General features: G+C 50.2%; 1 protein-coding gene across 1 annotated transcript; it reads right to left on the bottom strand.

The window, feature by feature from the left end:
- Positions 1-54: 54 nt before the first annotated feature.
- LRRN4 (leucine rich repeat neuronal 4) lies at positions 55-14,674 on the bottom strand. Its single transcript, XM_067013693.1, has 6 exons — positions 14,020-14,674; positions 11,958-12,162; positions 6,147-6,284; positions 3,459-4,647; positions 1,414-1,537; positions 55-380 (listed from the first exon to the last, which is right to left on the bottom strand). Exons 1-6 carry the CDS (start codon positions 14,672-14,674, stop codon positions 55-57), a joined length of 2,637 nt encoding a protein of 878 aa, XP_066869794.1.
- Positions 14,675-24,314: the final 9,640 nt, after the last annotated feature.

Here is a 24,314-nt window from a genome sequence, read left to right as displayed (position 1 = left end):
ATGTAACATGGACTCATACAGTGAGATTATCTAAACATAGCCTGTTGAACTGTGTTAAAATGAGAAGTTATAAGCAAAATTCATGCCTCTTGGTTGTGGCATCCTTGGATCAGTGTGCCCCTTGCTGCCTGCTGGTCCTGGCTTCCTTGTTCCCAGATTAGCTGCTGAGCCATCCTTGGCTTGGAAAACACTGAAGCCTGCATTCAGGGACACTGCTAAGGAATCCAGTGGAAGGGGTGAGAGAAGGGTGGTGTGAGGCTGGCCATTCTCCCCTTCGGGAACCTCCTGTAATGTCTCATAATGGCCTGGGACGCAGTGAGGCTCGAGGTGGAAGTCCCATTGCTGGACCACCCAAGAGGCACACTGACCATGTCTCAGCACTAGCAAAGTATGAGCACACAAAAATGATGTCTAAAAAAGGGAGAACTTGAAATAAAGTAGGGGAAAAATTAGAATTTGGTGTCTTGTTATGCTTCCTTATGGTCTAGTGTTGATACTATTTGGAGTGACTTATGGGTTGGCTCCATAGTCTCTTTAGTATCAAAGTCTTAATCTGGTTCTGGTTAATAGACTTTTTCTACCTCAACCTGTAGGTTTTTGGATACTGAATTGCTATAAGACATAAATTCTGCTGGTCTAAAAAACATTGAAATTGTATTAGGTATGTTTGAGTGTGTATATTCATGCATATAGACTCCAAGCAAGACAAATTCATTTTGATGCCTCCACATAACAGAGTCAATCTTTTTTTTTTTTTTTTTTTTTTAAGGAACATTGTTTAAATTAATTAATTAAGTCTGTTTTGGGTCTTCCTTGTGGTGCACGGTCTCTGTAGATGCGGCTCGCAGGCTTCTCTAGTTGCAGCACACAGGCAACTAGAGCACACGGGCTCAGAAGTTGCGGCACGCGGGCTTAGATGCGGTATGTGGGATCATAGTTCCCCGACCAGGGATCAAACCTGGGCCCCCTGCATTGGGAGTGTGGAGTCTTAACCACTGGACCACCAGGGAAGTTGCCTCAATCTTGATATTAAGCTAAAAAAGGCATTGGGATAATTTAATTACATGCCTGAGGGCTTTTATGTTAGTCACATTTTGGACCTTTGCCTTGCAATTTTAAATTTGGAGATGGTAGGTATCTTTTAAATCAGTCTTATTTCTCTTGGTTACATATGTGATGAAACTAGGGATCCACCTCAGAATTTCGGGAAGCCTTTTCAAATATAATTCAGTTATTCAGGTCAAACTTGGATATGCTTAGTTTCTGCAGCATGGTTTTTGTGCTGCAGCATGTCATGGAAACAAAAGATACATGGGAATCAAACTTGATTTTTTTTTTTCTTGGAATAGAAGTAAATGCTGTTGTGGGTTGAATTCTGCCTCAAAGATATTGTTCAAGTTCTAACCCCAGTACCTGTGAATGTGACCCTATTTGGATATAGGGTCTTTGCAGACATAATCAAGTTAGGATGGTCATACTGGATTTGGGTGAGCCTTAAGCCACTGCCTAGTGTCCTTATATAAAGAGGGAAATTTGACTTCTGGGTACATATCCAAAGGAAATAAGATCATTATCTTGGAAGAGGTATTTTCACCTCCATGTTCATTGTAGCATTATTTACAGTAATCAAGACATGGAAACAACCTAAGTGTCAGTGGATGAATGGATAAAGAAAAAATATATATACAATGGAATATTATTCAACCATAAAAAAGAAAGAGATCTTGCAATTTGGAACCACATGGATGGATCCTGAGGGCAGTATACTAACTGAAAAAAGACAGAGAAAGACAAATTCAGTATGATCTCATGTGAAATCTAAAAAAACCAACTCAGAGTTGATTGGTGGTCCCTAAGGGGGGGGGGAAATGGGTGAAGGTGGTCAAATGGTACAAACTTCCAGTTACAAGTTCATGATGACTACAGTTAACAATACCGTACTATTAGAAAGTAGCTAAGATCTTAAAAGTTCTCATCACACACTCATATACACACACAAGATAACTATATGAGGTGACAGATGTGTTCACTAACCTTATTTTAATTCTCGATATATAGGAGTATCAAATCATTGCATTGTACACTTTAAAAAATGTTATATGTCAATTATATCTCAATAAGCCTGGAGAAAAGAATGGGAAAAGGGGGGGTTATTTAGACACATGAGACACAGAGACTGTCACAAGACAAGGAGGCATGGATAAGAGTGATGCACCTATAAGCCCAGGAACCCAAGGATTGCTGGCTTCCACCAGACACTGGGGTGGAGGGGTGGGAGCAGCGGGGGGAGGGGGGCCGGCATGGATAGTTCTCCCTCAGTCTCCAGAAGGAACCAACCCTGCTAATACCTTGACTGTGGATTTCTGGCCTGACCTGTAGGAGAATAAACTTCTGTTGTTTTAAGCCACCCAGTTTGTGGTAACCTGTTACGGTGGCCACAGGAAACTTACATAAATGCTAACGTAGAAAATTAAAATCTAGATATATGACCCCCATTTTAATTTAATAGAGTCACTTTCCCCCCTAAGTTTGTATAGAAGTAAAAAAAAGGTGTAGTGAGACATAGTCCACAGTCAGATACGAATCATACAAAAAAGGTTTGTTGATGCAATTTGAGCAGAGAAATGCTTTGGCCTCTTGCCAGAGCCTTGAGATTTTCCTTTTATTTCTTCTCTCTCTTAAAAAAAAAAAAGTTTCCTGAAAGTGAGCTTATTAATTATTATGCTTCCTTAAAAAAGGAGTTCACAGATCCTTTTCCCACCTGGTGCTAGGTGAAATGCAGCAAAAACCGAGTTTGAAAGGACAGCCTTCCCCGTGTTTCACAGATGTTCCCGGAAGACTGCAGTTTAAAGCTAGAAGAAGCACACCTGCTGCTGTACCCTGAAATGAACTAATGAACCCGCAAGGCCTCAGGGAACATAACCGTTCTTAGGTTAAGAATCCAATGTAGGGGGGAGGGGGTGATGAGAATCCACTGGAGTCGTTCCCTTGAATAACAGGACCCTTAGCTAGAGTTTGACCATGAGGGAACTTCTCTGAAATGACCTGAGAATGTCGCTTCCAATATGAGAAAAGCGGCTGCATTGCGCCATTTGTTTTCTCTCTTCCTCCTTCCACACACAATTCTATTTATTCTACCGGACGTTGAGGGGCACTGACTGCTGAAAAACCCCAATAAAACCACACACAGGGATGCCCGGCAGCGTGAACCATCACGTTTCTGGGAACAGAGAGAAGCAGCAGGAAGGGAAAGCAGAGAGGTTCCCGGGGATGACGAACTCAGCGCGGGGAGTGCCACGTGTGCCTGAGGAGCGCGGGCCTCGCGCGAGGGAGAGACGCTCGGGGCCGACGGGCTGTTCGGGACCCGGGTACAGCCTTCTCCTCGCGCAGGCGTCGGGTGCTCAGCGATCGCGCGCCCGCGGGAGCGAGGCCGGGGCTGGCGGCGTGGGTTCGGCGGCGAAGGCGGGGTTGCGGTAGGCCAGCAACTGCGTGCGGCGCTTCGGGGAGCGTGGCGTCCGGCCCCGGCGGTAGAGGCCGGCGGCCAGCAGCGCGGTGCTGACGAGCAGCAGGCCGCCCGCTGCACCCAGCACGGCCGCGACGAGCCCTGGGCTGCGCCCGGTGCTGAAGGCGGCGCACGCCCCGCGCCGGCTCAGGCCCGCGCCGTTGGCCGCCAGGACGCACACGCGATAGGCGGTGGCCGGCGACAGCCCGTGCAGGGCGTGCTGGCGCGCGGTGGCGCAGACGTCCCCCACCACCGACTGGTTCCCCGGCCGGCCCTTGGGCGCGTAGCGAATCTGGTAGGCGCGCACCACCGAGTTGGGGGCGCACCAGCGCACTAGCGCCGACGTGTCAGTGGTCTCGGCCACCGCCTGCAGCCTGGGGGGGTCTGGGAGGGTGTCTTCCCCGCTGAGGCCGGGGCACCGGCACCGCCAGCGCAGCTGCAGCTCTGCGCACGGCGTCTGGAGGTGCCTGCAGGGGTGGTAATCGCAGGGCTCATCCCGGGCCGGGGCCCCCACCTCCTCCTTCCCGCTCTCTTCCTCCTCCTCACTGGAGTCGTCCAACATCAGGACCGGAATCCCGCCCTCGGAAGGAGGCGGGTGGGGAGCCCGCAGGGTGGCCCGTGTCCCCCGGGCGGGCTGAGGCGTGCTCCCTGGGTTCTGAGAGGTAGGGGAGAGACCAGGGTGTTTGCTGGCCCATGGGGTGGAGGCAGCTGAGATAGTAGGTTCCAGGACAAGCCGGGCAGCATGTTCTTCTTGGTGCTCTGTCCCGGCTGTGTTCGCAGCCCAAGGTGGGTTGCCAGAGTTGCTGGAACCTGCTGGAGAGACAGTAGTGGAGGGAACGGCCCCGTCCTCAGCAAGGCTGTGCCACGGCCCCGCCGCTCGTGTGGGGGAATCCACAGGGAGGGAGGGCACCTTGGTGACACTCTGTCGGCCTCCCGCAGATTGGGTAGAGGGGGCTGTGCTCCGCAGGGTGGAGGGACCGTGTGTAGATGGTGTGTGGGTGGAGAAGACTGAGGAGGGTGGGTTGGAATCAAGGAAGGTGGTGTTTTGGTCCGAATGGCACACACTTGGCAGCTGGGACAGCAAAAGAGGGGCTGAGAAGGTGCCACTGGATCCTGCAGCTGGTGTGCACACTGTGTCTGCTGCCCTAGAGGGGAGGCCAATTGGTTAGAAGGTATTTGGCATCAGGGCTGCTTCTGTGCTGGGCTTTGAGTCCTCAGTGCAGATAATCCCTCTCCCAAGCCTTGTGACACATCTAACAGGTACCATGTAGCACAAATGCAACATGGGTCACCCCAGTGACCTTCAGGGCAACCTGTGTAGGAGGCTTCTTTGCAGAGAAGAAAATGAGAACTCAGAAAAAGGGACTAACTGCCCAAGATAGCGTGGCTAGTAAATGCAGAGCCAAAACCCAGGGTGAGTCCAGTGAAGGGCAGTCCAGATGCTCTTAGTGTGGTCTGCCATTTTATTCTCACCTGTCTGCTTCCTAGTGGTGAGTACTAGTAACAATACTCATACTAGCTAACATTTTTTTGAGTGCTTGCTGCATGCTAGGGACTATTGTTAACACTTCACTGTATAAGCCAATCTAGTCTGCACTACCTCATGAGGTAGGCACTATTATCCCCATTTTACAGATGAGGAGGTAGAGGCACAAAGAGGTTAAGTAACAGCCAAAATCAACCATAGTAAGTACTCTCAACCTTTTCATTCATACCAGAGCAAGAGCCTTCACTGCAAAGGGCCTGGGTGCCAGAGGCAACATGAAGGGGTCAGGGGGGCATACTGAGCCCCACTTGATATCCAGGCTTGCGTGAGAGGTAAGAAAAGAACCCCACAGGACAGGGCTCTCAAAGTGAGCTGCAAGGAGAATAGATTAGCTGGTGGAGGTGGTTTGAGGGTGCTCAAGACCAGAGGTGTCCCCAGCCCACATCCTCTCCTGGTGGCCAGCCTGGGCATGGCTGCCCACTGCAAAACAACTCTTCTAGCCAGCAGACAATGGGAAGTCTCCATAGGAGTTCTTTTTCTCCTGTCTCACAAGAGAGCTCTATAAGCCCACTGGCCCTGGACTTACAGGCCAGGCTCCATTTTGGGGACTCAGTGGGGCCCAGTGGTTAAGAGCACATTTTTGGAAGACGGTTTAGATCCTGCCCCCTCCACCCAGCGGCTACATGAATATAAGCAAGTACCTCTCTTCCTTGGGCCCCAATTCGCTCGTTTGTAAAATGAGCAATGATAACTCCGCTTTAGCAGAGACAAGCTAGCTATTTACTTCGCCCACTTTCTTTTCCTAGCTGGCACACAGCTAGACTACATTTCCCAGCTTCCCTTGTAGTAGGCGTGGCCTGCTAAGTGACATCTGGCCAATGGGATGTGAGTGACATGGTGAGCTCCACCTCCTGGCCTGGCCCATTAAAACCTCCTGAGTCGGGGGTCCTCCACACTCTCTGCCCCTCTGGCTGGCTGGGAGGGAAGTAGAGCTTCTATGTCCTGGGTTCTTGAGTGTGACTACATGGGGAACGGCTGCCCCACCCAGCACTGCCAACCTGTCCAGCATGGTTACATGAGCAAGATAAGAGCTGTGAGAACTTCAACTCCGGAGGGCAGGCCCTCACCCCTCAATCATCTGCTTTGTAAATGTGTTACCTGCTTAGGACAATCCTCTTTGCATCCATGAGGAACCAGGACAACTCACAGCTGCAAGTGAGGGGGTTGCCAAAGAGGTTGATGGACAGGACCTGGGAGGAATGCAGGTTCCAAGGAGGGAAGGAACTCAAGTTGCAGCTGAAATGCACAAAAATCTATTAAGTCAGTCTTTTACAATCAGGTCAAAACTATACCCAGAGAGCCATGGTGGTGTCATGGGAAATCCATTCTGTTAGGTGCTAGATGATATTGCTTTGAGCAAACTCTTCAAAACCTTGGATTTTTTTTTTTTCATCTGTAGGGATACAAACCTAACCCAGTCAGTATCACCCCTCATAACAAATGGAGACAATCCTCCCTGCTGGTTATATCAAAAAGAGTCTGTGATGATGAAAGTGTTTATAAATATAAATCTCTACACAAAAGTAAGACATTGTTGGACTTCCCTGGTGACGCAGTGGTTAAGAATCCGCCTGCCAATGCAGGGGACACAGGTTCGAGCCCTGGTCCAGGAAGATCCCACATGCCGCAGAGCAACTAAGCCTGTGCGCCACAACTACTGAGCCTGTGCTCTAGAGCCCACGAGTCACAACTACTGAGCCCATGTGCCAGAACTCCTGAAGCCCGTGTGCCTAGAGCCTGTGCTCCACAACAAGAGAAGCCACCACAATGAGAAGCCCACGCACTGCAAGGAAGAGCAGCCCCCACTTGCCACAACTAGAGAAAGGCTGCCCACAGCAACAAAAACCCAACACAGCCAAAATAAATAAGTAACAAAATAAAAGATATTTTTTTAAAAAGTAAGATATTGTTATTATAGACCAGTCACAAGAAATGGCAGAAATTCTTAATTAGTGAGAACACTCTTGAACATATACTACTGCAGTTGAACTGCAGCTGATGGCACTCAACACCAGTCCTTTGGAAGATGCCTCACTGAAGTGTATCAGTTAGCTCTTGCTAACTTAGCTTAAAGTAATAAATATTTATTCTTTTTCATGATTCTGTGGGTTGACTCAGTGACTTTTATGGTCTGGGCCAGCTCAGCTGGGCCCAAAAGATCTAGGATGGCTTCCCATATATGGAGCCTCGGCTGGGTTTGCCGGGACTTCTCTCCATGTGTCTCTCATCACCCAGGAGGCTAACTCAGGCTTGTGCACATGGTGGTGGACCAGTCCCCACCAGTAAGAGAGGGCGAGCCCCAACTTGCTCATCTGCTTTTAAGTCTCTGCTTATATCACATTTGCCAATGTCCCTCTGGCCTAAACAAGTCACATGGACACGCCCAGCTTCAAGGGGTGGAGAACAGACTCTACTTCCTGATGGGAGGAGCTGCAAAGTCACATTGCAAAGGGGTGTGTCTACAGGGTTGGGAGGAATTACCAGGGCCATTTTTGCAAACAATGTACCACACCTAGCAATGGCAGGTCCCCTCCTGGTTTTCTGTTTTTTCTGCCCAGAGCCTCACTGAGCGTTTGGCCTCAACTCTCTCAACTCCTGGAGTCTCCTGGCCTCTTGTACATGTTCTCAGTTATAATCTGAGCATCACAAGCAACAGGAGTTACACTTTATCTACAGGCCTCTCCCGATCAAAGGCTGGTTTTTCTCCATGGGCCTGGGAAACATCCACCTTCTCCTGCTCGGCAGGGGGAGATGCAGATGTTCTGGGCAAGGAAGGGCCTACCACCCAGATCTGCTCTAACACTCCTGGCCAGTGGGCACCTGACAGTTGTCCCCTGTGGAGCACTGAATATATGTGTGTGCCATTTATATTGAAACTTAAGCTGTACCCACATATATGTGTATATATATGCAAATGCTCGCATTTAGCAGGATTCTCAGAGATAGAGTAGAAATCTTAGGATGGGAGTTTACTTAGCACTTCATCTTTCAAAGGAAATATTATTCTTTTTGCCTGAAGGGGAGAGGAAAAGGATTACCATATTTTGGGGGAAGTAACATTGCTTAGTGGTTAAGGTAACATTATCTCATTGATATGATTATGTCAGATCATGAGGTAGATAATATTTCACTCTTTTTTTTTTTTTTTTTTTGGCTGCGCTTACGGGATCTTAGTTCCCTGACCAGGAATTGGACCTGGGCCCAGGCAGTGAGAGCGCCAACTCCTAACCACTGGACCGCCAGGGCATTCCCAATATTTCACTCATTTTATAAATAAGGAAAAGGAGTCTTTTCCTTATCTGACAGCCCTTTCTGTTATCCAGTGCAACCTGCATATGATAAAGACAAGCTGCATTTGCCATCCACATGCTGAGGGAGAGCCTGCATCACGTCCTGACGCATTATGGCACCTAGGTGTTCTCTGCAACTGAACTGACAGAGCCCTAGTGTGAAAGAAGTTTCCCCTTGCTCTCTAAACAATCCCTTTTCTCTTTTTTTGCTGAAATATTGCCAAAGGCGTCTCCCTCCTGCATGTAGCATTGTCGGAGAGGACTGTGGATGGCGTTGGGCATGCCGGGTTGGCAGAGCAGCCAGGAGGGTGCCACCCCCTCTTCAGAGGGCGCTGGCTGTGCTAGGGCACACACATGTCCCCCAGCATCTATCACAGATAGCCTCCCAGGGGAGGCTGTGGGTGAGCTAAGGAGAGCCAGAAGCAAGGTGGGCTGAGAAGAAGGGAAGAGGGTCCAGCAGGGGAGAGGGCATTTAATGAGCTTCAGAGGCTTGAGAGCTCCCAGCCTTCTGGGAGTGGCTCCTCCCCCAGCTGGAGCACAGTGGGGTACAGTGGGGGCCTGGGCTGAGCAAGCCAGAGAGTTAAACCTTTCCCTCCAGCCACGGAAAGCATGGAAAGGTTTTCATTTGGCTTAAGACTCAATCAGATTACAATTTAGACAGATCTCTTGGCTGAATATGGTGACTGGGTTACAAGGGTTCTTAACCTGAAGTCCTTGGAGACGGGGTCTGTGAACTTGGATGGAGAATATTACTTCTTTACTTTCACAAACCTCTAACTGAAATTTACCATTTGCTACAGTGGCGAAAGAAGGCAGCAAATCACAGGTGAATCACCAACAAATCACAGATATTTCCATATCACTTTTCAGTAGTTTTCCGTCATTTATAATCATCAAAATTTTGGAAGTTATTGGACCTGCTGCTGGATTTTGTTATTTACGGTGTTAAATAAAGAAGCACACCCCAGGGCTTCCCTGGTGGCGCAGTGGTTGAGAATCCGCCTGCCGATGCAGGAGACACGGGTTCGTGCCCTGGTCCGGGAAGATCCCACATGCCGCGGAGCAACTAAGCCCGTGAGCCATGGCCGCTAGGCCTGCGCGTCCGGAGCCTGTGCTCCGCAACGGGAGAGGCCACAGCAGTGAGAGGCCCGCATACCGCAAAAAAAAAAAAAAAAAAAAAAAAAAAAAAGCACACCCCACACACATATATTCCTGAAACACACATTTAAAAACATTTTGTTAACTATAATTGGTTTCTTTGGAATCCTACGTACGTACCCTACCTTATGTATATCAGAACATTCTTCTGAGAAAGGCCCATAGGCTTCACAGACTGCCACAGGAGTCCATGCCACACAAACATTTGAGACTTCCTGCACTAACATGTGTGCCTCTGAAGGTGGAGTCACTGATTAGAAGGCTCTTGGTTATTGGGGTAGGGAATGAAGAGAACTTGACATCAAGCTGCCCTGCAGGGCGGGTAGGAAGGGCTGGCACAGGAGCTATTGGGAATGGAGACCAGACTGGACCTGGTAACCGGGGAGCCAACCTTAAGATCCGTCTACACCTGCACTGACTCTTCAACACACTCCCATCTGGCTCCACTGAGAATGAATGTCACCAACACCCCACATTTTGCCAAATCCTATGGCATCAGACAAGGGGGTAGGGACAATGCTAGAGGAAGCATGTAGGGTGAGAAATGACATGCAAAAAAGTTATAAGTGGAAATAGCCAATGACCTTAAGAAGGCCTATCCAGAAAGGATGGAGAAGCACCAGGGCAACATCCTGAGGACAAGGAGAAAGTGTCAAGAGGGAGGAAAGACTCAACAAGGGGCTCGATGGATAGAGAAGTGTCCACTGGATGTAGCAGCTGAAATGCCACTGGTCCCATTCAATCATGAAGCTGAAGTGGGGGGTCAGATTGCAGCGAACTGAGAAGCGTAGGGATGAGAGGAAGCAGCCACCACTTCTGACCCAGGTATGCCTGCTTTTCTTGGGGTCTAGGTTGCCTTTTTCCACCTGGTGAGTTTGGACTCACCGTTGAAGATATGGATCAATTATGTTCTTCTTCCTGTCTGCTGGAGCTGATCGTTAACTCCACTTGCCTTATAGCACAGTACATGGTGTGTGCCTCTGTTACTGATCCCAGCGTATCATGACAATTGGCAGGTGTCCACTGCCTACAGAACTGTGCACTCCCTGAAAGCAAGGGCCATGCTGTCATCATCACCACCACCATCTCCCTCAACAGCATCCTTGTTACTGGTGCCTTCACCACTATCCCCATCAGCGTCCACTGTCATCACCTGATGCCTCCTCCACCATCTCTGTGCTGAGGGTGCTCAGTTAGGGATCTCCAGCCCAGGCCTTCCCTGATTTCCAGGCTCATGTATCTAGCTGTGTGCTAGATCCTGAAAGACCTATGAGACATCCAGTGGAGATGCCCAGTAGTAATAATACAAACCTCCTGTTCTGTGCCAGGTGCTGTTCTAGGCACATATCAAAACATTTCCTCTTACAACAATGCAGTGGGGGAGGATTTGATCATTATCCCCATTTCAAAGATGAGGAAACTGAGCCACAGAAGCATTAGGTAGCTTGCCCCAACTCACATAGCTAGTAAGTGGTGGGTGGAGTCAGGATTGAGCCAGGCAGTTTGGTTCCATATCTGATAACCTTAAATAATGCTGCATCAGTCTGAAGCTCAAAAGAGGAGTCTAAGCCAGAGATGATATCACTCTCATCCACATCATCACCACTGCCACCATCGTCATCACCATTACCATCCTATCACCAGTTCACCATCATCAGAGTTACCATTACCACCATCACTGTCATCATTATATCACCTTCATCACAACCACCATGATGATCTTAACTAATTGTTATAGAGCACACACAATGTGCCAGGCACTGAGCTAAGTGCTCTGCATGTTCTGTGTCCTTTTCCCTTGTGATAAGCCCCAAAGTGAGTACTCTGGAGCTAGCAGAGAAAAAAGAGAAGTGGCTACATTGAGAGTGATGGTGGGACAACAGTGCTTGCTTCCCAGGGCCCAGTTGTGGGCCCACAGGAAAGGAGGTGGCCTGGGATCATCTTCAAAGGGACGTTGCCCTTCCTGCTAGAAGTCAGGACAGTAGTTGCTCTTGGGAAGGAGGGTAGATATAGTGACACTTGGTACATCCACTGGGCCAGACGGCACCATCCCCAGGTCCCAATGCAAGTAGGATCTGCTCAAGCCCTGGAAGGGGCTGCTGACTTTCATAAACACATGGGGAAGCAGGTGGATGGAGAAATAGAGAAGACCCTGATGCCCTCAACTCCTCTTCCCACTGCAAGTTTCTCATCCTGGGCTTAAAGGAAACTTAACATGCATGAGAGTTTGAAGTTTGAACATTACTCTGGACAGGACTGATTTGCTTGGTTTTTAGGCTGGATGAACTCTCTAGGATGTGCCTACCATATCACTCGAAGGAGAAGGAGGAACAAGACCCCAGCGAGGCCTTGAAGGAGCAGTGGAAGGAAAAGTAAGGTCTGGTTTATCCTATAAAATAGTTATGCCTATTCAATTTAGTGTAATGGGCAAAAATCAGTCACGTGATTCAGGAACACTTACTTCTGGAAATGAAGGACCTGTAGGAGAGGCGTGTCTTGAAAGATGTGTGTATGGACAGAGGTAAGTGCTGGCGAATCTTGACAATCCAGCTGCTGCAGGTCAGTGGTCACCTTGAAAATGTCCCCCTCCAGGCTGTTCAGCCTGGGCATCTTTCTTAGGTAGAGGGATGTGAGCTTCGGCAGGTCTCTGATCCATCTTGACTGAACTGAAACACAGAGGGGAAACTGCCCACTACCTGGGAAGGCATAAACCCAGGAGGCCGGCACGAGATTAAGGAAACAATAAGAGTGACAAGGTGAGTGGTGAAGGTCATTGCAGAGCATGGGTACAGTGGGCAGCTTTGGGAATCGCAGAAGCATGAGCCATTTCAGCTGGAAGGGCCCTCGGAGATGACCAGTTCTTCCTTTTCCAGCCCCAGGTGGCTGAGGCCCCAGAGGACAATGATTGGCTAAAGGCCACGCAGTGGGGAAGGAACAGGGTGGGGCTTGACCCCAGGACACAGTCTCCAAGTCCACTGTTGCCCCACCGTCTTGTTAAACCCCACACAGAAGTACCCCAGCCTTTACTCTGATGGCTACTAGGAGCAAGGGAAATCTTTGAGGAATGTAAGGAAGGAGGAGGGGAGGAGTGAGGCAGGAGGAGGCCCAGAAAACTCATTTCGTGGCTCTCCTGGTAAATGGAGAACGTGCCCCTTCTCCTGTTTCCTGTTCTTTGTTCTCTTGTCGGTGGTAGAACAGGTGATTACAGTAAGCCCCATACATACGAGCATTCAAGTTGTGAACTTTCAAAGATGAGAACATGCATTCGCATGTCCAATCATGTAAGTTAGTTCTATTTGAGGAGGCACTGTTAGTTTTTGAGGCACAGGACTGGAATGTAGAACAGTACATGAAGGTTGCAGCAGCCGTTCAGAATGCAATCCAGTGCTACCGTGTCATCTATGATAAGAAAAAAAGAGCTAATACCCAGACATCACTGGATTTTTTTTAAAGAGGGTAGAGAGAATTGAATCCAGCAAGGAACCAGAACCTGTGCCATCAACGTCAGGCGTGAGTGAAATTGCAGCTTGCCCTCCATCTCCTATTGCTGACGATCCTTCAGCTCTACCATCTGCCACCTCCTCTCCTTCCTTCAGTGAGTAACTCTTCTGGCCTGTTCACTCGATGCCAGCCCCTGTGTGCCAGCTGTTGTACTGTACTACTGTACTTTTCAAGGTAGTGTAGTGTAAGATTAAAAAGTTTTCTTTATTTTTTGTGTTTGTTTTTTATGTATTAGTTGTGTGAAAAGTAGTATAAACCTATTACAGTACAGTACTATATAGCCGATTGTGTTAGTTGGGTACCTGGGCTGACTTTGTTGGGCTTACCAACATATTGGACTTACGAGTACGTTCTAGGAACAGAACTCCTTCGTATGTAGGGGATTTACTGTGTAGACGAGAAGTGTTTTTTAAAAATAAAACCAACCTTGTGAATCAGAGTCAGAACATGCCAACTACAGGAAAACAGGTATTCTCACCTCCCTCCCGTGTCTTATTGAAGGATTCAACATTCACAGAGTTTTAGCCAACTGAATAGAAATCAATGAATGCATCCTCTGAGCATCAGGTGCTGCACGTTAACTAAATGTTTGGTACCAAGTTCGTCCAGTCATCAGCCTCAAAGCGCTGCATCCACTCCCCATTCTACAAGCATTGACCAGCTTTGCTGGGGAGCAGAACAGAGAGGCTACAAGTGTGGGCTCTGGACCCAGAACGCTTGGGTTCGAATGTGGAGGCACCGCTAATGACCTCGAAGGCCGCGGGCCAGCCATTCCCCTTTCTCTGTGCCCTGGTTCCCTCACATGCAGAACGGAGATAATAGTCCCCACCTCTTGGGACTCAAGGAGTGAAGCTTGGTGCGGCGCTTCGAACAGGGTGCCCTCGGCTCCGGGAATCTCGGGGCGGGTCTTTTTGAGTGGTCTTGTGAGCAGGCGCCCGGGGCACCGCCCCTCGAGGAAGTTCACAGCCCTTTCTCCCCAGATCGCCGGCCCCTCGGACTAGACACCCGGAGCCCGCACTCACCGCGCCGGAGGAACGTGCCGCTGAGATCCAGGACCTCGAGCGCAGCCAGGGGCGCGCCACCAGCCCCCGCGAAGGCAGCGTCGGCGATGCCAGCGTGGTCGCCGCGGCCCAGCGCGGTGCAGGACAGGTTGAGCAGGCGCAGCGCGGGGAAGCAGGCGAAGGCTCCGGTCTGCAGCGCCCGCAGCGGGTTCCCGGCCAGCGCCAGCATTCGGAGGCCGGGCAGCACGTGCCCGGAGCACGGCGGCAGGGCTTCCAGCAGGTTGTAGCTGAGGTCGAGCGTGTGCAGTCCCGCGGGCGCGCCGGGGCCCCAGCGCAGCGCGGCGATGCGGTTGTGGCGCAGCGTCAGCACCTGCAGCTGCGGCAGGTGACCGAGCTCGGGCGCGCTCAGGGCGCGCAGCAGGTTGTGGCTGCCGTCGAGACTGAGCAGCGCGCGCGGCAGGCAGCCCGGCAGGCGCTCCAGGCCGCGGTTCGCGAGGGTCAGGGTCGTGACTCCCGCGGCGGGGAGCCCTTCGCAGGGCGAGACCGTGGCGTTGCCGGCCCCGCTCCCCCAGGGGCCCTGGTGAGTGAGCTGGAAAACTGGGGCCTTCTGGAGAGGCCCCGCCCGGCTCGGGCGCGGCGCCGTCGACGGCAGCAGCAGCAGCAGAGCCCACCACATGGCGCTTGGCTGGAGACAGAACAGCGGATCGACCCATTAAAAGCATCGCAAATGCCGAACGAAGGGGCAAATGCGCCTACCCACCCCCCGCCGCCTCCTCCCCAGGAAGAAGAGCCCAGCCCCGGATGTTCCCTGAAGGGCGAGGGCTGTTCCTCCGCGTCACCAGATGTGCGGTGACTTGGTCCCTGCCTGCTTTGCCCCATCATCTCCCACATGTACCCCGCGGCACCTCCTGCCCTTCCTTCCCCTAGCTTTGCCTTTCCCTCTCATTCACTCGAGGGTTTCCACCCACAGGTGACCTCTTGAGGAAGGCCTCCCTTATCTGTCCCTGAACTTTACAGTAACCTTCTCCCTTTGCTTGTCCCCATCCCATGAGTTTCTAGGGGGAAGGGAACGTGGCCTTTCTCTTTGCAAATTCTCCCCAGGTGTGCAGACGCTGCTGCCTAAACGTATATTAGTAACACGCCAGTGGATGGTCTCAGTCGGGAGGAAGCTCTGCTGGGGTATAATAAACATGGGACTTAAGGAAGACTTTATTAGTTCCAAAGACACTCAGTTGCCCCAATTTCCCCCCTTAGAACTGCGGAGCCACAGGTGAGTCCAGTGTGCCTGTAAGCTAGTTTGCAAGTCACACTTTAAATTCTGAGATCTCTTTCTTGGGAGAGCACTCAGGGTTGCCTTCAGGGAAGAAGGGAGCCCACAGATCACTGTGGGGCTTGGGAACCTGGAGTCAAGCATTTCCTCATCCCATGTTGGTCCCAACAAAAGCTAGGGCTCCTGAGGTCAGCCCTGCCCAGAAGGGATGGCTGAGGGCTGCTAGATGTGGAGTTTCTGGAGTACCCAGGATAGCACAGGGCAGCTGGGAGATCAGGTAGGGATAGATCAGGCAGCCATGGGCTGCTGTGGATGTGGCAGAGCTACTTCCAACTAGGTCCTGACCTTGAGGTCACTGCTTGACATCCCCTCATTTTTGCAGGTGTGTATTCCTGCTCCAGCTCTGTCTGCTGACTGCTAAGTCCCTGAACAACCACCCTGGCTCCAGGGGAAGGGCCTCCCTCTTGCTAGTTGGGGGGTCAAGGCAGTGAGAAAGATCCTGGAAACTGAGGCTAGGAGTCCATGTGTCCAGCAGTATGTCATACTTACCTGGAAGCTGTCCTTTCAGAGTGTGGCAGCCTTGGATGCCCGTCTACAGTCTTCAGTTTTGTCTTACGGATTCCAGGAGCCAGTAGCTTTAGCAGCTCAACTTTGAATTTCAGAAGGAGGTCTGTTTCCCAGATGCCCCTGGCCCTGGCCCCACCCACCCAGGGATCCTCAGATACCCCAGCCCCTGCAGCCCCTCCTTCCCTACCGAGATATTGTGGTCTTCAGCCAATACTCTCACTGCCTGTCTCCTGGGCCGGCCCCTGCCCCTTTCCTCCCCCCAGCCCTCCCCCATCTTCACCTGGCCTTTCGCCAGCCAGAAAGCCAGCCAGCCAGCCGCCTTTCCCGGACCTGAGAGATGGAGGGAGTCTGCTCTTCCGGGACAAGGTGATTACTGAGGGATAATGGGGGCAGTGGGGCAGAGGCAGCCCTGTCACTTCCCAGGAATCTGATCCTCCTGCCAGGTGGTTCCCATTTCCTGGGATGGTTGGAGGCTGAATGGTGAGCTGGTATGAGGAGGAAGCCACCTTCCCCAAAAGAGGAAGCTACCTCAGTCTATAGGAAGGAAAAAGCGGCAGGAGTGGGGGGTCCTCAGATGAATGTGAGAGCAGGGGCAGGCATGGACCGGATCCAGGAGTCCCCAAGAAGGATGGGTTTGGTTTCTCTGGGACTCAGTTCAGTGACAGCATGGATGTTTGTCTCTCTTAAGGGGTGGGAATCAATAAAGAGTGCAGAAATGCAGAAAGATCATTCCTGCCCCGTGGTTGGGGTGATCAATCCTGGTTACCAAAAGCCCCAGGTCTCCCTGAAACCGTGGGGATGCTAAATGTGCTTTGCTTAGAGCACATTTGTTTAGAGCAGTCAGTGCCTTTCTCCCCCAGAATTCCAAGACTGTTCATTCATCTGAGGGCCTTTGATCTGCACACCCCCGCCCCCCCACCCCAGGCCAGGGGTTAATCATCCCCAGCATTGTGTACACAGACCTCTGGGACCAAAACTTCATCCTTCCTCTTGTCAGTTCTTATCTGAGCAGCGCTGAGGAACACCAGGATCTCTGGGAATTGGCATGTTTAATTGGTTAGTTGCAAATCCCCAGGGATCTCTTTTAAGGCCTTCTCCACCCAAAGCCTCAAAAATATCCTTTCAGCCTAATTGCTAGCCCAGGGCCTTGCTGCTCAGAAGTATACCTTCATCGGCCCCACATGAGGGTGGGGAGAGGTCTGTTCTGTGCAGCTCTGTTTGGGGCAGTGCATTTGCTACCAGGGAGCCTGAGGCGCAGGCCACAGAGGTAGAAATGCTGTGCCATAAACAACAGGGAGGTCAAGTGGGAGGCAGGAGTCAGGGAAAGGTGGGAAGGTGAGAGGACCAATGTGGGGGTTCAGTGGGCGGCCTCAGGTAAGGCCCTTACCTCTGCCTTCACTTGGTTCACAGGCAGAAGAGCCCCCAGCAGGTCAACTGAAGCCTCAGCTTCTCTCAGAGTGTAACAGCTGAGACTGCCCTGGAGGTGACTGACAGCGTGAGGCCAGCAGAGGTTTGCGGTGTTCAGGCAGGGGTGCCCGATGAGAGGGAGCCGAACCCACTGAAACGTGCCCATTTGAACTGAGACTGAGGAGGAAGTGGCTCTCCGTGGAGGCCTACAAAGGGACTTCCCCGGTGGTCCAGTGGTTAGGACGTGGCGCTCCCAATGTAGGGGGCAGGGGCTCGATCCCTGGTTGGGGAACTAAGATACTGCATGCCGCACGGCGTGGCCACAAACAAGAAAACATGGAGGCCTATAAAGAGGACCCCAGAGAGCGATGTCCGTGTGCTCCTCTGTACACTAGTGGAGTAAGAGGTCTGGACAGGCCCTGGCTGAGGTCATCACCTGGCCAGCGTCATTGCCAGAGCCCCAGGCCCTCTGAGCCAGCTTCTTGTCCCTGCTGCTTGCTGGCTAGCTCACCAGTGTCAGCAAGGGCCTGGCCTGGACAGGCAGACCCGACGTCTGAGCTTGGCCCTTGGACTGCTCTTTTGCTCTGGTCATACCCAACCCAAGCAAACACACTCTCGGGGGACGGCCCAGTTGGGCCTTTGAGCCCGGGAGTCTGGTGGCAGATCCTGCACGGTGGTGTTTGCTTCGTGATCTCACCCAGGTGGCAGGTAGGCCTTGCCCTAGGGGTACACTCTGCTTGTCACCAGCATCCTCCCACCTTTTAAAACTGAGCACTTGGGCTTCCGTGGTGGCGCAGTGGTTGAGAATCCGCCTGCCGATGCAGGGGACACGGGTTCGTGCCCCGGTCTGGAAAGATCCCACGTGCCGCGGAGCGGCTGGGCCCGTGAGCCATGGCCGCTGAGCCTGTGCTTCCGGAGCCTGTGCTCTGCAACAGGAGAGGCCACAACAGTGAGAGGCCCATGTACTGCAAAAAAAAAAAAACAACTAAAAAAACCTGAGCACTTACTCTACTCAGAGCCTAATGCCATATGCATTATCTTATTGAATGCTCACCAGGTACGATTTTTCCCGTGCTACAGGTAAGGAAACAGAGGCCCCCAGAGGCTGACTAGGCTCTGGGGCACACTACCAGTTAGTCTGTCTGGCTTACCCACTGCTTTCTATTGCCTTCCACAGGCCTCAGCATTTGACACTGTAATATCCCTGTAAGCACAAAAGAAACTCTGCCAAATATTTAGATAGATTCAAATCACTCAGGAAGCCAGGACAGTTGGGATATTTCCTTTCATAGCTGAGCAGCTCATTCCCCAAAGAAACAGAGCCGACTTCCTGGTTCCCTGTGGACCCAGGACTGAGGCAGATGGCTGGGCAGGGCCACCGGGCACCTCTCAGGAAAGCCCTGGCTGTCTTCTCCAGCCATTTCCCCTCTTCCAGCCACATCTGGAAAAGATGACTGAAGTGTTTGTCCCCTTTGGACAAGGGTGCTAAGGTCCCACAACAGAGTCCTGGGGTCAAGTGTGTCCTCCACATGCTGCCCCATGCCGAATGCCATGCCTTGTCCCACCCTCCAGCGCTGTTCCCAAGCAGCTCCTCTGTCTGGGTGCCCTCCCCACCGACCACCTTACTCTCCAATCCAGCTCACTCTTCCAGACCTACTGTGGCTTCCCTCAAAAGTCAGCCCTGATGTAAAGACATGAATCCATATAGTTTATTCCAGAGACCATCCTAAGAAACATGGAGAGGGAGTAAGGAAGGGAGACCGGGAAGGGCAGGCACTGCAGGTGTGTTAATGAGCAGGTCACTCAGTCCCCCTGGGATCCTCTGGGAGGCTGTGGCCAGCCGCCTTGGGATTATTTCATCACGTGGCCAGGTGGTGGGGTATTTACCCCCTAGTCTCTACTGCTTGCTGGCTCAAGGCTTATTTCTGTGACTCTAACTGCCTGGCATGTCTGGTTTGCCCTGAGAACTCTAAGGAGGGCTGGGGGATGGGTGGGGCCTGGCAGCATCTGCTGTAGCACCTTCAAGGTTTCACTCAGGCAGGTCCTCACTTGGTGTTCTCTCCCAGGTGACCTGGGGTTAACTGCTGTCACTTGGACTGATACACGGCTCCTCCCTAATTTAAGACTCAACTTCCTGAGAACGGGCCACATTGTTCTTCTAGGCATCCCAGGTGCTCAGAGTAGAGTTTGGCACTTGGGAGAAACGTTCAACAAATGGATGGGGAAAGAGTACATGGTGAGTTAGAATGTCCTCCGAGGTGCTCACGAGTGGATAGGGCAGGATGCAAAACAGCAAACATTAAATGCAAGTACCTGAGATTTGCATCCGAGGTCTGCCAGCATCCCAGCCTTGAGAAGGGCTCAGGTAAGGGTTGAGATGGGCATGGCGGGTGAGGGTGGGGGTAGGAATGGAAGGAGAGAACTGAGTCACAAAGAAGTCTCCAATCCACTTTCCCAGTACTCCCATGGATCTTTGGGGGGAAGGTCTCTTGGAAGAAGATCACAAGGTTAGAGTGTTAGTAAACCCATAGCCTGCAGGAGAAAAACAATGAGCCAGTAATTAGACACCTGGCCACAGTTCTTTTCTGGATTTAGATCAAAATCAGAGTCATGGGTCCTTGGCCTTAGACGTGACTTTAGAACTTGTCTGATTCCACCCCTCCTTGTCCATTTTAGAGGGAGAGAACGGAGTGCCACTGAGGGAAATTGGCTTGTCTGGGGTCACATAGTGGTGTCCGAATAGTCCAGTGAGAAGGAAGGGTGACCTAATTCTCTATCCTGGGCTCTGGGCTCATTTGCACAGTCAGCCAGGTCTCACCTGCCCTGGCATTAGCCTTGTGGGCCTTTCCCCATAGTTTCCCATGACTAAACAATCTGACTCATCAGGTGACTGGGCAGAGTTTCTAGGGGTTCTGACACCTGCTGTCCTCATGCCACCCTCAGAACCCCAGAAATAAATACCCCTAATACAGGCTGCCCCAGAGACCCAGAATTTGTGCTTTCCAAGGGGGTCCTGTCTGGCTCTGTTCACAGTTCTGGCAGCCTGGGTGGGGTGAGGGGGCCTGGCCTAGATGGACTGGGCAGCCAGCACCCCTGCCCTGCCGTCCAGATGCCAGATGACTGTGCTGAGGGTTCTTCCCCCAAGTGCTGGAGTTGGAATGTACAAACTTGAAGGCTCATTCTTCTCTGACACCAGAGATAAGCTGGAGGAATGGGAGGGTGATTGTGGGAGGAGATGGTACCAGGTTGTCAAGTCTCCGGGCAGCAGCTCTCAGGGAATGGTATGCAGAGCAGAGGTGGGGCCCAGGACATCTGAATGGGCTCCACTGATGTGGCCGATCTGCCTGTGAGGAGATGACCTTGAGGGAATGGAATAGTAATGGGTTGAGACATTTATTTTTCTATTGAGGCGTCACTCAGTGACAGTAAAATTTTAGCATGAGAATTTGTAGGATGCTTAGAAATAAAAAATATATATATACCATTTGGGGTCTTGTTAAAATCTGTAGTGGAAAAGATTAAAACTGAAAAGTCAGACTCTGCCACTTTATTCTGCATGTGGCCGTAGGAAGTGGGATAAGATAGCATATAGGCTGTTCTTATAAACTACATTCTCGAATTTACCACAGCCCAGAGGCAGTGTACAAGTGAAAATTTCCTTAAACTGGGACAGGATACTGGGTTCGCATCCTAACAGTGCTTATATTTTATTGGGTACGATGTATCCTTAAACTTCTATCTGTCTCATATTTTTAAGTAAATGAATTGGTTCAGGCTTAGTAATTGAGCACATGTATCCTCAGAACATGCCAGCACCTGCCCCAGGTTCTCAGAATATAAAAGAGGGACCCCGTCCTCAAGCAGTGCCCAGTCTAGGAAGGACAGAAGACAGAAAACAATCCCACACAGTGTGAGTACACTGTCACGTTACAAAGGGCTGAACTGTGATCTCTGTCAGCCCCAGCGGGTGTCTAGCCCATGCACTGTTGTTTCCAGGGTCTGGCTGTACCTGCATACAGTATGTGCTTAAGAAATATTTGCTGAATGAATAAGTGTCTATTAACTGTGTCCTCCCCTTCTGTTTCTGATCAGTTATATTTCCTGCTTTGGGATTTTACACAGAAGAACAGTCAGGGTTTGACTGTATATTTATTTAGATTTTTAATATGTTGAATAAAATTCTTCCAAAATCAACAGCGTTTGAGTTGCACAAAAAAGGTAGTGATTTGGAATTTCATGGAGCTTGAATGTTATTTATTCCCATTGCTATGGCCACATGCACCTGCAATGTGGACGTTCGATAACATTTTGTGGGATGAAGGAATGCATGCCATCCAATAGGCATACAAGCATGTGCTCAATGTCAATACTCACCATGGAAATGCAAATTTAAACCACAGTAAGATACTAATATGCACCCACCAGAATGGCCAAAATGAAAAAGACTGACAGTGCCATGTTTGGGGGAAGATGTGGAGCAGCTAGAACTCCTATACTCTGCAGATGAGAGTGTCAGGTGGTACAACTACTTTGGAAAACTGGCAGTATTGACCCATGAATACCAAGCATACATCTACCTAGTGACCCAGAAATTGCACTCTTGGGTTTCTTCTCAAGAGAAATGAGTGCATATATCCACCAAAAGAATGTTTATAACAGCTTTATTCAAAAGTCCCAAATTGAAAACAACCCAAATGCTATAAATAGGAAAATAGATACATAAATCATGGTATAGTCATGACACAGCCACAAAAAAGAATGAAGTATGACACGCTCGACACCACAGATGACGCTCACTGATGCTGTGTTTAGCAACAGAAACTAGGCACAAGGGTACATACCATATGGTTCCATTTATATGAAGTTCAAGAATTGGCAAAACTAATCAAAGGTTAGAATAGTGGTAACCTCTGAAGAGCATCCCAGGCAGAGGTTCCAGTTATGTACAAAGAAATGGAGGTTTGACAAGTGATGGTGTGTTGAGGGAAGGGTTGGCTCAATATGGCAGGAGGATTGCAGGAGCCATGGAGGGAGAGTGGAGGGAGAGAGAATGGGAAAGTTTCTTGGGCCGTTTTGTAAAAGGCCCTGTGGTCGTCATTCGTGCTCTTTGCTGCATATTTCAGGTTCTTTCCCTCTGGCCACTTGGTGAGACTGTACTCCTGGCCCTTTGTGGTTGAGTGGGACCATGTTTCCATGTTTTGTTCCAGCCAATGAGTTGTAACAGGAAGTGGTGTGTGCCACTTCCAGGCAATGCATTTAATTGCTGTATGAGACCCTTCAGGAATCTCTCTTCCCCTCTTGCAACTGGCACTGTTTGGGATGGTGGCTGCTCCATCAGCCTGGTCCCTAGGAAGACCAGAACTCCCCTGAGGCTGAACACAGGCATATATAGTGTGAGAAATAAACCTTGTAGTTTTAGGTTGCTTGTTACTGCAGCATATCCTTGTCTATTTGGGTTGGTACAGGCCTTGATTATGGTGTCAAGTTCGTTTGTTCATTTATTCATTCACTCACTAATTCATTCATTAATTCATTCAACACACTGAGCTTCTGCTCTGCACTAACCAGTGTTCTAAATGCTGGAGCAGATTTAGTTTCTTCTTTCAGGAGCTTTCATTCTGTCGGGGAATACAGACAACATGCAAACACATGAATAATTCACAATCTGACTTACAGATTGCAGTAAGAGTTATAAAGGAAATAAGCAAGCTGATATGATGTAAAGGAATTGGGGAGGAGGGTGGAGATGGTCATCAAGAGGGGTTGCTTCATTTGAACTGAGACCCAAGGGTGGGATGGAGCTGTCATGTGAAGAGCCATGGGAATAATGTCCCAGGGAACAGCAGAGAAGAGCCTACAGGGAAGGGCCTGCTGTGTTTGAGTCACAGAAAGCAGATCTTTGTGTCTAGAGGAATGTGGGGGAGGGGAGGCAGAGGCAGGGTTGCTATCTTGCAAGTAAATTATGCGTGGCCTACTTGGTGTGTAAAAAGGTCACTCTTGGGGCTTCCCTGGTGGTGCAGTGGTTTAGAGTCTGCCTGCCAATGCAGGGGACATGGGTTCGAGCCCTGGTCTGGGAGGATCCCACATGCCGCGGAGCAACCGGGCCCGTGAGCCACAACTACTGAGCCTGCGCATCTGGAGCTTGTGCTCCGCAACAAGAGAGGCCGCGACAGTGAGAGGCCCGTGCACCGCGATGAAGAGTGGCCCCCGGTCGGCTCAACTAGAGAAAGCCCACGCACAGAAAAGAAGACCCAGCACAGCCAAAAATAAATAAATAAATTTATTAAAAAAAAAAAAAAAAAAGGTCACTCTTTTTCTATGTCTATTGTAGGCAAGAGCAAAGCTAGGGAGTTATATTAGGAGGCTGTTGAATGTGTCCAAGGGGGAGGTATAATATTGGCTTGAGAGTGATGATGATAAAAGATTAGACAAGTATACACATTTGAAATACGTTTTAAAAGTAGAATCCACAGAATTTGTCAACGGATTGAAAGTGAGGTATGGTAGGCTAAATAATGGCCCCCCAAAGATATCCATGTCTTAATCCCTGGGACCTGTAGAAGCTACTTTATATAGCAAAAGGAACTTTGCATGTGTGATTAAGGTGATGATCTTGAGATGGGGAGATTATCGTGGATTATCTGGATGTAATCACAAGTATCTTTAGAAGAGGGAGGCAGAGGGCGATTTTACTGCAGAGAAGAAGAAGGCAAAGTGGAGACTGAAGGAAGATGCTCCACTGCTGGAGTAAGGAATGCAGCTTTAGAGGCTGGAAAAGGCAAGGAAGTGGAGTCTCCCCTAAACCCACTGGAGGGAGCGTGGTCCAGCTGACACTTTGATTCTGGCCCAGTGAATCTGACTTCAGAATTCTCACCTCAAGAACTCCTAAGAGAATACATGTCTATGCTACTGTTGTTGTTTTTATTGTGGTAAAATATACATAACATAATATTTAACATTTTAACCATTCATTAAGTGTTCAAGCCAGTGGCATTAAACACATTCACAATGTTATGTAACTATTACCATTATCTTTGCCTTAAAGACTTTGATCATCTGCAATAAAAACACT

This window comes from Kogia breviceps, chromosome 14 (assembly GCF_026419965.1).
Source record: "Kogia breviceps isolate mKogBre1 chromosome 14, mKogBre1 haplotype 1, whole genome shotgun sequence".
NCBI lineage: Eukaryota > Metazoa > Chordata > Mammalia > Artiodactyla > Physeteridae > Kogia > Kogia breviceps.
This window is presented reverse-complemented; position numbering and strand designations above follow the sequence as displayed.

What these genes read in the sequence shown, in the direction of transcription:
- LRRN4 (XM_067013693.1), bottom strand. Translation starts at nt 14,674, where the DNA reads ATGTGGTGGGCTCTGCTGCTGCTGCTGCCGTCGACGGCGCCGCGCCCG. An exon ending in CAGGTCCTTCATTTCCAGAA is followed by an intron (nt 6,285 to 11,957) that starts GTAAGTGTTCCT and finishes TGTGCATTTCAG; the next exon opens with CTGCAACTTGAGTTCCTTCC. An exon ending in AAATAGGGTCACATTCACAG is followed by an intron (nt 381 to 1,413) that starts GTACTGGGGTTA and finishes ATACTTTGCTAG; the next exon opens with TGCTGAGACATGGTCAGTGT.